Source organism: Ziziphus jujuba, chromosome 6 (genome assembly GCF_031755915.1).
Source record: "Ziziphus jujuba cultivar Dongzao chromosome 6, ASM3175591v1".
Lineage (NCBI taxonomy): Eukaryota > Viridiplantae > Streptophyta > Magnoliopsida > Rosales > Rhamnaceae > Ziziphus > Ziziphus jujuba.
The window spans coordinates 7,693,694-7,705,623 of NC_083384.1; the positions used below are offsets into that span (position 1 = coordinate 7,693,694).

Sequence of the window (11,930 nt, forward strand, 5' to 3'; positions counted from 1 at the left end):
CCCAGCAACTTTCATGGACTTGATGAATAGGGTGTTTCGTCCGTACTTGGATCATTTTGTCATTGTATTTATCGATGACATTCTGATCTATTCAAGGAGCCAAGAAGAGCACGTGAGGCATTTGAAGAGAGTGCTCCAAACTCTAAGGCAGCATCAGCTATATGCTAAATTCGACAAGTGTGAATTCTGGTTGAATCAAGTGGGTTTTCTCGGACATATCGTGTCGGCAGAAGGTATCTATGTGGACCCTGATAAGGTAAAGGCAGTGTTGAGTTGGGAGCGCCCTACCACTGTGAGGGAGGTACGAAGTTTTCTTGGATTAGCGGGTTACTACCGTCGTTTTATTGAAGGGTTTTCAAGGATTGCCGGGCCGCTTCATAGATTGACCCGAAAGAATGTTGAACTTAGTTGGACGGACAGGTGTGAACAGAGTTTTCAGGAGTTGAAGCAAAAGTTGACATCCGCACCTGTTTTAACTTTACCTGATGGGAATGAAGGTTTTGAAGTTTATTGTGATGCATCCCATCAAGGGTTGGGTTGCGTGCTAATGCAGAATCAAAGGGTGGTAGCGTATGCATCTCGGCAATTGAAGCAGCACGAACAGAATTACCCTACGCACGACTTAGAATTGGCGGCGGTAGTCTTTGCTCTAAAGAAGTGGAGGCACTACTTGTATGGGGCCACGTGCCAAATCTATACCGACCACAAGAGCCTCAAGTATATTTTCACTCAGAAGGAGTTAAATATGAGGCAAAGGCGATGGATGGAGTTGTTAAAGGATTATGACTGTGTGATTGACTATCACCCGGGTAAGGCGAATGTAGTGGCAGATGCTTTGAGTAGGAAGGCTACTGGATCCCTTGCTCACATCCAAGTCATCTAACTACCTCTCATGGTGGAGTTGAAGAAGATGGGGGTGTTAATGCATATGCATCCTTCAGGAGTTCTCATGGCTAGCTTCCAGGTACGACCGGTGTTGGTGGATCGTATAGTAGAGACCCAAATGGAAGATCCTAAGTTGAGGACAATTAAGGGCAAGGTACAAGAAGGTCTTGATCCGGAATTTTCCATAAGGAGGGATGGAGCCCTCGTGTATAAAGGACGACTTTGCGTTCCGGATATCCCAGGACTCAAGAAGGAGATTTTGGAGGAGGCGCATAGCTCGATGTATGCGATGCATCCTGGGAGTACCAAGATGTATCGGACGCTTGTTAAGTATTATTGGTGGATTGGTATGAAGAGAGAAGTGGCAGACTTTGTATCAAAGTGTTTGATTTGTCAACAAGTGAAAGCAGAAAGACAGAAGCCTTCGGGACTACTCCAACCTTTACCGATTCCCGTGTGGAAGTGGGAAGAACTCAACATGGACTTCGTATTCAAGCTTCCTTCCACACCTAGAAGGTACGACGGCATTTGGGTAATCATTGATCGTCTCACCAAGTCGGCACACTTCCTACCGGTACGAGAACGTTTTTCGCCCGAGAAGTTAGCCCAGTTGTTCGTGCAACGCATTGTAAGTCTTCATGGAGTACCGTTAGCCATCGTCTCCGATCGAGATCCGCGCTTTACTTCACGACTATGGCGGAAGTTGGCTGATGCACTAGGAGCAAGACTTAACTACAGCACCGCTTTTCACCCACAATCTGATGGACAAGCAGAGCGCACAATCCAGACATTAGAAGACATGCTAAGGTCTTGCATTATGCAATTTAGCGGTAGCTGGGATGAACAACTGCCACTGATAGAGTTTGTCTACAACAACAGTTATCAAGCGAGTACTGGAATGTCCCCGTATGAAGCTTTATATGGGAGGCAGTGTCGGACACCTTTGTGTTGGAGTGAGGTAGGAGAAGAGAGGCTCCTTGCAACAACTAATGCGGTCGGATCTGAGTATTTAAGGATGACCTTGGACAAGGTGAAGATCGTTAGGGATCGATTGAAGGTTGCCCAAGATAGACAGAAGAGTTACGCCGATGTGCGTAGAAAGGATTTGGAATTCGAGGTAGGAGATTGGGTATTCCTAAAACTATCTCCATGGAAAGGAGTAGTACGTTTTGGACGACGAGGTAAGTTGGGTCCTCGTTATATTGGGCCTTACGAGGTTACGGAGAGGATTGGCCCGGTGGCGTATAGGTTGGCGTTACCGGAAGAGCTAGCTCGAGTACACAACATGTTTCATGTGTCGATGCTACGGAAGTATATTGCAGACCCTTCGCACGTACTCGAGAGTCCGGATATAGAGATAAGGGAAGATCTTTCGTATGTGGAGCAGCCAGTACAGATTTTGGATCGCGAGGAACGCACGCTATGCAACAAGACTATTCCTCTAGTTAAGGTCTTATGGCGGAACCACTTGGTCAAGGAAGCAACGTGGGAACCCGAAGCACAGATGCGTGAGCAGTACCCGTATCTGTTCCAGTGACGTGCGGAAATTTCGAGGACGAAATTTTTGTAAGGGGGGAAGGCTGTAACACCCCGTCCCGAATCGCACCGGAATCCGTGCACGTTGACCGAGGTTGACCGTTGACCGTTGACCGAAGGGGTCAAAAGTTGACTTTTTGACTCGGTGGGAATTTCGAGTTGACCAGGGTACCGTGGCGAAGTGCATGACGCCCTGAGTTCGTAGACTAGTAGCACGTCAAAAACGGAGCTACGGTTTGAAAGTTATGGGCAAAACAAGTTGAAGTGTAAACTGTCTAAAAGGTGCCGGGAGTTGACTTTTTCTTGTGATGTAATTGTGAGTTGACTCTTGTATGGTTGTAAAGTACTCGTCGATACGAGTTCATAGACTAGCGGCACGCTTAAATCGGACATCCGGTTAAAAAGTTATGGACGTTTGAAGTTTACCGGATACCGTATTATTTTAATGTTTTTGGGTCGTGAACAGTGAAATGCCACGTGTCAGTTTCTGATTGGTCCACGTGGCATGAACAGTGTCACGCAGGGTTTTAATTTTGAAAAACTCTCGGGGAAGAGAGAGAAAGAGAGAGAAGAGAGAGAAAGAGAGAGAGAGAGAGCCACCGCCGGCCACCGGATTTTGCCACTGTTCCGGCCGAGTTACTGTACATGCACCGGACAGAAAGCTTGCCCACCTCATTTCCGGCAAAACCTCCAAATTTCACTGCGAACGGCCGCCGGACGCGCCCGGATCGGACGTCCGAAGTTTGGCGGCGATTTTTCCCCTCCACCGCCGGCCACCGCGAATCGGCACTATTCCGGCCAATATACAGTACACGCGCCATACACCCAGCATCCTCTCCTCAAGTCCGGCCTACCCACCAAAAATCACGGCCATCGGACCACCGACGCGCCGGGATCGGAGCGTTTTCCGGCGAGGGGTCGAAAATCTTCAAACGGTGATTTCTCCGCCGTCCGACCTCCGTTTTGCTCACCGTCGGTCCCGTTGGATTGCTCTCCTCACGATCTACAAATCTGCAAAATTTCACAGCAAACGGCCACCGTCGGAAATTACTGTTCCGGCGACGGTTGCCGGTGACGTGGCGGCCCGCCGGAAATTACTGTTCCGGCAAGTACCCCGAAAATTCCGGCCAGCTCCAGTCCGCAGTGTTCGACCTCCTGAACCCAAATCCGACTTCCGTTTCCACCAATTCGCGACGGTTTGGGAGAATTGCGGAGCCGAAACCCGAAAAGCCTCCCGATAAAATTCCGACCCCGTCAGGTACGATCATCGGAAATTAAGACCGGATCTGTGATTAGCATCACTCGAGCTTCGATTCGGTATATAATTCGTAAATTTTAGTTATCGTTTGGTGTTCGCTCCCCGGGTACCCATTTGGGGATTACCCGAATAAAATATTAATATTTGTGGTTTTGGTACTGTGGATGTTTTAGTTGCACGTGCAAGTAGCGGAGTCGATCCTGCGGAGGATCTTGATTGAGATACGTGCACAAGGTGAGTGACCCACCTTCAATTTAATTTTGGGAAATTTAATTGGTGAATATATTATGTGTGATTTAAATATTTGGAATTTAATTTTTATGTGCCAAATATTTATTTGATTTATGGTGGAATTATTTGTGAATTTATCGGATTTAAAAAAAAAAATGTGTATTTCACCAATTTATGCCATGTGAAATTAATTTATGGTTTTGAGGATTTTGAAATTGGTGTGGTTTTAATGTTAAATTGGGCACGATTTGAATTTCAAATATTTCAAGGAAAATATTTGGTTATGTTTGTGATTTCAATTTTTATAAAATATGCCCGTGGAATATTATGAGATTTGATTATGATATTTCGAGAAATTATTTACGCTTGGAAAAATGTGGATATTTGAATTGATGGATTTGGGAGTTGGTGGATTTGAAAATCTTGGGATTTATGGTATTAATTATAAGGAAATTGTGGAGAATTTCCCGGTTCAAGCGGATGGATTATGCCCGCTATGCTTATGAAAAATGTGAAATTTGTTTTATGATTTAAATTATGGATTTTATGATTTTTAGATGCACCGTGCACGTACTGGTGTTCTGATTATGTGATATGGTATATGTGATATGGTTAGTGTGCACACGGTTGTGATTAGCGCGCAGGTGGGTGTGAGTAGCGCGCGGTTGATATTATGAGGGTGTCCTGTGGATGCCATCGGAGAGGGCGGCCACCCCCCATTGGCCGGGACACCAGGTTAGCAGCGGCGCAGTGGGACGCCACGCGACCGTATGCCGGTTTCTTTCTATAACCTCATGTCTGGCGGTACCTTGGGATGCTTGGTACTGTTGGCGCCACTGGTATATAGTGGGTGCATCAAATGATTTTCAGAACTGTGTTTTAAAAATAAAATGTTTGGAAACTGAATTAGAATTAAAAATATAATTGTTACCGCTTCTGGTATTTAATTGATGTCTTGGTTTTCGGGAAATATGAATAAAGGGTTTTGTGAAAATGTTTTAAAAGGGGAACCTTTCCAACTGAGAGAATTGTAAGGGTTTTGAGAGAAATTATTATTTCCAAATAATTATTATTTATATACCTATTACCGTGGTATGATAGTGTAGAGTAGTAGGGTCGCTCACTGAGATGATTAGCATCTCACACTCTTAAATTCCGTTCCTCTAGGTACCAGGTTGTCGGTGTTCACTCGGAGCGGACTTGATCTTCCTCGCTGTATTTGTTCGCGCAGTACCTTGTTCTTCTTTTACTGCAGTTGTAATATTTCTTTCACTTTTGCTGTATTCTATATTTTGTAGTACTTCATAAAGCTCTGTATACTGTATGGGACACTTATGTATTTGTATTGCACTGGATTACTGTATTTTTATTTTGGAGTGCTGAAATTTGTGGAACCAGTTCGTCGTACTGTGGGAGGAATAAGGGAACAATTATAGAAGTGTGTTTTCAGTGCAGGAAATTTTGTGGTAAGTCCATCCCTTAGGGGAGGTTCTGCCGGATCTTCCACAGAAGGGTCCGGTAGGGTTTCCCTGGGATCAGGGCTTGTCTAGGGTTCCGGTGGGGAACTTTGGACGGGTCCTGACATGTAGAGTGTATATGCTCCAAGCAACCAGAAAAAGCCTTTGAAATAAAAAAAAAAAAATTGTTTAGGAGATTTTACTTGGAAAGATAACCAAAAATTCTCAACTTTATGCAGAGCCATATGTAATGCATCATAGAGAATTCAGAAATATCATAGGTATGTACTGTTTTTGTTGTCTAATTTTCTCACTAGTAAATCAAACGCTAAGGATAAGGTTTTTAGTACCAGGAAAACAAAAATGTGAAAAAGCAATAATAATAATGGTAGAAATCCTTTACCGCTTTAGTACTTGGGTCAAAACGAAAATCCAACGACAATTAAATATCAATATCAATATTCAATAGAATGAATGGTTTTCATTTCTTTTCAATTACCTTTTATAAATCTGTGTAGGATTCAAAAGATAATCTTTATAAATTTTGTAATGATAATAATGTAAAATGATTTACCTTATAAAAATTTACTTTGATTTTCTTTGAACTTAATGTGAGGATCATGTGGTATCTATTAGGGGATTATTGACCACAAACGTTCACAAAACGGTCTACCACTTTTACTTGCACCTTGCATTATTAGACTGTTGACTTGTCTTTTCTCACATCTTCTTGCAATTTCCACCCCTGATCAAAGTACGATTGACCCAATTTTTTTTTCCCCCCCCCCACCACGATTTAGGATGGTTAACACTACTTGTAAGCTGGTCAATATAGACACTGCTTGAACCCTGGGATGTAAGCGTGGGCCCACTTACATCCCACCAGTTTATACCTTTTAGAATACTGCTTGCACCTTCATCAAAGTAGCAATTGCTTGCACCCTGGTCCAAATAGAGTCACAGTCTTCACCGTATCTAAGGTCCCCCTAGTTCCACGGTCTCTTGACCTTTAGAATATTGCTTGCACCCCACGTATTTGCCAACTCGAACCCAAACTGTTTGATCTTCCAATTGACTGATTTTTCTTGCTCCATAAACACATGGAAAGAAGCCCCGGTGACCATTCTACAAACGGAGGACCAGTTTACCCCAAATACATGTCTCAAATCGATAGTCGCATACCTAACTATGACATGCTCTGAGTTGTTATTGACTTGAAGCGTGCAAGAATCTTCATAATTGAAAGAACCGCGGACGCTACTGTACATGCTGGTCGTGAAATTGAATCTGAATCGGATTTTAGTTTCCGGCCTAGATATTTTAAACACAAAAACAGCGCAAAAGACAAATTTGAAGCGGGAATCATTAATATTAAACAATTTTGGAGGAAGCTGGATAAATGAGTTTCCATAAAGAGCTCGATAGCTGAACCCCCATAGGATTTCACTTCCCGGGTACACCATTTCCAGATATGAAATATCCTGTACCACATGGAGATATATTAGTCAAGCCAGTGCACAAATTAGATATGTATTTTACAGGGAGATAGAAAAAAATATAAATACAAATATATTAATATATATATATATACATACATCCTGAGCAGACAAAATTCTACGGCGTGCAACATTAGTAAAAACGTTGTTACGTGTGTTGTCATCCAATTTTAGACATTGCTCAAAATTATAAATTTCCCCTTTACTTTTATTATTTTTATGTTGAACTTGGGGGTCATAATCTTGTGCCGTTGGGGTCCTCCAACTTGATATTGTCTCCAGCGATGAGCAGTTATTTGCATCCAAACAAGTTAAAGACGATGGAAGCTCAATTATTGATCTCAATCCCGTACAACCACTTATTTTCAAATATCGAAGAGATGAACTTGTACAATCCTCAAGCTCGATCAGATTTGGGCAATTAGAAAGATCCAGCCATCCCAGTGATTTCAACTTCCAAATGCTTTTCGGTAGACATTTAAGTCTTTTGCAATTATACAAATCTAAATGTGAGAGACCCATGAGACACCCAATTGATGATGGCACTACTTGTATTGCTGTCCCGCACAATCTTAACTTCTTTAAATTCAATGGAAGACTTTCCATCCCATATTTCAGATTATTGCAGCCACTCATATCCAAATCTAATAGACCCAAGAGAGACCTAACTGATGAGGGCAATTCTTCTATTGCTGTCCTACACAATTTCAACTCCCTTATATTCAATGGAAGATTTTCCATGCCATCTTTCAGATTCTCACAATCACTCAAATCTAGTAGCTCAAGCTTGTCCAGATTCTTAAAACATGAAGGAACTTGAACCAAACTTATACACCCTTGAAGATTTATGCTTTCAAGATTTATAGCCCCACACAAGTTTGGTATTTGAATAAGGTGCTCAGAATAACTAAGATCCATCTTCTTCAACTTCTCAACTGGCTGCAACAGACAAAAAAACAGACTTTAATAGTTAAACACTACTACATATTTAATACAACAACATGTATACAATTTTGCTAAAAAACACGCTAGACCCGGTGATGGAGCCAGAAAATATAGTGAGAGTGGCACCATCATATATCAATAATATAATTTTTTTTTGGGTAAATTATATCAATAATATAACTACTTATATTATATGAAAAAGTAGGGTAATCAATAGCTTTTTTCATATTCAACTGGTGTTGTTAATTGAGACAGTCAAGGAATGTAATATGCTTTAGCTAAGCCGTTTCCTGTTCTATATTCGCCTTTGGTCACGGAGTTTCCTGTACTGATATTGTTTTCTTTGGTGGTGGTTTGGCTTATAAATCTAAGGAAGCCATACGATTAATTTATGACACAGGTGATTATATGGGGATGGGTGTTTTATTGTAACGGATATTAGAAGTATGCTAAGTCATTACTCTGGTTTCTATGTTTACTCCTAGGACTGCTAATATGGCAACTCACATATTATATTAGCTAAGCATTCTCTATCATTGTCTATTTATGAATCTTGGTTGGAAGTGTAACAACCTTGTATGTGTCCTACTCTCCAACAAGTTGCTTGTATTTTTTATATCTAGTAATGCATTTTTTTATGATCTTTCAAAAACAAAAAAAAAAATTAAAAAAAAATTGAAAAAAGTTAAATTTAAGACTTTTATTGTCTATAATTTATTAACTAAAACTTGAATTCACAACAAAATTAGAAAAGTGAAAATTTAACTAAAATAGTGAAAATTTCTATTAAAGGTAAGAAATTTATAAATATTGATGTTAAATAATATCATTTTTAGTAGAGATAATATGCGCTAATGGATTGGATTAACAGGATTTTAACTTCTAGAAAGGAAAATGTTAAAATGGGACAAATTTGGAGAAGAGATCTACATTTTGAAGGATTAAATTGTAAATTCCGATAAATTTTATAAATTAAATTTTTTTTTAAAAAAAAAATTGAGGGGGCACATGCCCCTCAACCTTACCTAGGTCCGTCCATGGCCAGACCCCCATCATAAAAAACGCTATTTCACATTAGACAATAAGCTTTCATCCCACAACATATTTTCTGATGTGAGCGGCATTTTTTATGATGAGGGTTGGCATGTTTTTTAGTGTGTATATATATATATATATATATATGCATACCTGATTTTCATTCCAAAGTAGCTCCACAAGTTGGCTATCACGCATAACAAGTTCAACAAGATTTTCTGGACTAAAATTTGGTGGAAAATCTTTTAAAGGATATGAATCCCACTGAAGATATCTTAGCTCTTCAGAAAGAAACTCTAAACCTTCAAGTGGAAGATATATTTTTTTGCACACTTCTCTATTGTAGGGGCCCCATCCTAATTTCTCGTAGAATATATCTCCACTGCAAAATCTGTCATCACAATGCATTCTAAGTAGTCGTAGATAGTACATCTTTGAAAATGATATAGGCTTCACATTTACATCCTTTCTAAGTTCAGACTGATTCAATAATATGCCTTCAACTTCAGAGCTTCCCTAAAAATCAACCCAATGTTATAGATAAGGACACAATATATTTATAAAAAAATTTAAAAAAAAAAAAGGAAATTTATTAACTAGAATATTTATACAAACAAGAAAATGTAGTAATTAATTTGCACTTACCGTACTTCTTTCCAATACGTAGCTAACATCTTTAGCATTCCACAGCCTACTACGTTGTCCAGGGTCTTTGTTTTCATCACAAACAATAGCCTTACCCATTTGTCGTAGTAAATCATGCATGGACAATTTGTTTTGGCATTCAATTATTAAGGATTTATCAATGAGAACACTTATACCTATTGTCGCGTCAGAACGCTTACTGCGGTGTAGTATACTTTCCACATATTCTCTGTCAACTTCACCATCGAAGAAGCAAGCAATGTCGAGAAATATGCCCTGGATGCCTTTGTCACCTAATCCATCATAACTTATTTTCAACACTTTTTGTATGTTCCTGTCTTGATCTGTTTTCAACTTATCCAATGCACTTTCCCATTCTTTTATGCTTTTGGAGTAAAGGGAAGAACCCAAGACTTCAAGAGCCAATGGATTGCCATGTGCATAATCTGATGCACATTTTGATAAAGCTTCATATCCTGGAAGATCAGAATTTTGTCCAAAAGCATGCAAGCGAAAAAGCATAAGGGCATCAAAATCATTTAACCTCTTAACCTCGTAAAGTTTATCTGCCCTTGACTTAAGCACTTGTGCATCTCTGGTTGTGACAATAATTCTACTTCCATCACCAAAGGTACACACTTTAGGTAATAATTTGTTTAATTGGAATATTGCATCCAAATCATCTAAAACAATAAGGACCCTTGTACGGAGGCATCTGTCTTGAATAGCAGTTGATTCCATGTTCAGAAAAGTTTTATCTTTGAACAGCTCAAAAAGAAGTTTCTCTCTCAAATGATTTATTCCATGTCTTGCAGATTCTTCTCTAACATCATTAAGAAAGCAATAACTTTCGAAATGACGACAGAAGGTTTGAAAAATAGCACATGCAAGGGTGGTTTTTCCAATGCCCCCCATGCCATAAAGACCTATGATGCGAACATTCATTGAGCCAATGGATAACAATCCTTCAATTTCCTTCATAGGTTTTTCAATTCCAATCAAGTGCCTCTTGAAATGATCATTTGTTGATACGTATTTAGACAATTTCAACAAAACATCTTTAACAATTTTTTCAATAAACTTGTACTCAGGCCTAGCAAATGAAGAAATCAAATACAAATTGTAAGAAACAGAGCATCATTGATATAAATTTAGGAATTTAAAAGACATAGATATAAATCTTAATTCAATAATATTTTTTTTTTTTTGGATGAAATAAATATATTATATATGGTTGTAATTAGGAAAGTTTGTTATTAACCGCTTTAAGTTTTTAGTAAAATATAAAATAGGGGAATATCGTCAAACTCTTGGAGGTTTGACAAATACACACTACTTTAGAAACAAAGGATCATCGATATAAATTTTGGAATTTAAAAGAAATAAATAGGAATGCTCAATATATCTTAGGAATATATTTAGATGATTTAAATTTTATTCAATATATTATGTATAGCTGTAATAAGGAAATTTTGTTGTCAACTGTTTTCGCTTTTTAGTAAAATATATAAAAGGGGAAGTATCAACGACCACTTGGAGGTTTGACAAATATACACCACTTAGACCTTAGCTTAAATTCTCATCACTTAGAGCCCTGGATTTAACACCCTGAAATTAAACAGTAAACACATTGCATGGTTTATACATATATATATATATATATATTATAAATTAATAAGACAGAAAGTTACCTGATGTCGTTTGAATCATAACCCCTAATATCAGCCACTTCTTCAAGAGCATCCCTCCACTGCTGCACCTTCTCCCTTCTGTCTCTAAAACGTTGTTCATGTTTAGCAAATGCTTCTGCATAACCCTCCTGCTGTTTTCGTACAACAGATGGTTCTATGCCATAAAAAATGGGTATAACATCATTCCCATTTCTCTTGCATTCGAGTATGCGAACCACTTCATCCAAACACGATGTGGAAGATGCAAAGTCTTGAGAGAAAACTATTATGCAAATCTTAGATTCCTTAATGGCCTCCATGATTTCAGAAATTCTATGGCCACTTTCAAGGTTTTCATCATCTTTGAAAATCAAGATATGCTTTTGATCCAGAGAATGATAAAGATGACCAGTAAAACCATCACGGGTGTCCTCACCCCTGAAACTGAGAAATACATCATACTTTTCTCGAGAAGAATATGAAGAAGAAGAAGAAGAAGAATCCATGTTTATAACCTGCAGAAACTCTGAATCCACAAGCAAATTAAGTAATTATAAATTAATTAGTAACAAATTGAATGGAAGCTTGGTCTTGAGTTAAGCTAACTACATGTGCCTCTATTACCCATACCTTTATCCTCCAACGACGTTGCTGCAGCTAGGTTCTCTTCGATGCGGTTTCGCTCTCTCCTTGTTTTTTTTCCTACAGGTGGTCTACCCACACCACCAAAACCGTCTTCCCGATCAGTTGCCCAAAACGCTGTGTTTCTCTC

General features: G+C 39.3%; 1 protein-coding gene across 1 annotated transcript; it reads right to left on the bottom strand.

Moving 5' to 3' along the window:
* Nucleotides 1-5,925: 5,925 nt before the first annotated feature.
* On the bottom strand, nt 5,926-11,930 carry LOC107431556 (disease resistance protein RPV1). The gene is made up of 6 exons (XM_048463614.2): nt 11,789-11,930; nt 11,180-11,684; nt 9,489-10,581; nt 8,997-9,359; nt 6,963-7,802; nt 5,926-6,848 (listed from the first exon to the last, which is right to left on the bottom strand). The coding sequence occupies exons 2-6, from the start codon at nt 11,662-11,664 to the stop codon at nt 6,354-6,356; spliced, it is 3,276 nt and encodes a 1,091-aa protein (XP_048319571.2). The 5' UTR covers nt 11,665-11,684; nt 11,789-11,930; the 3' UTR covers nt 5,926-6,353.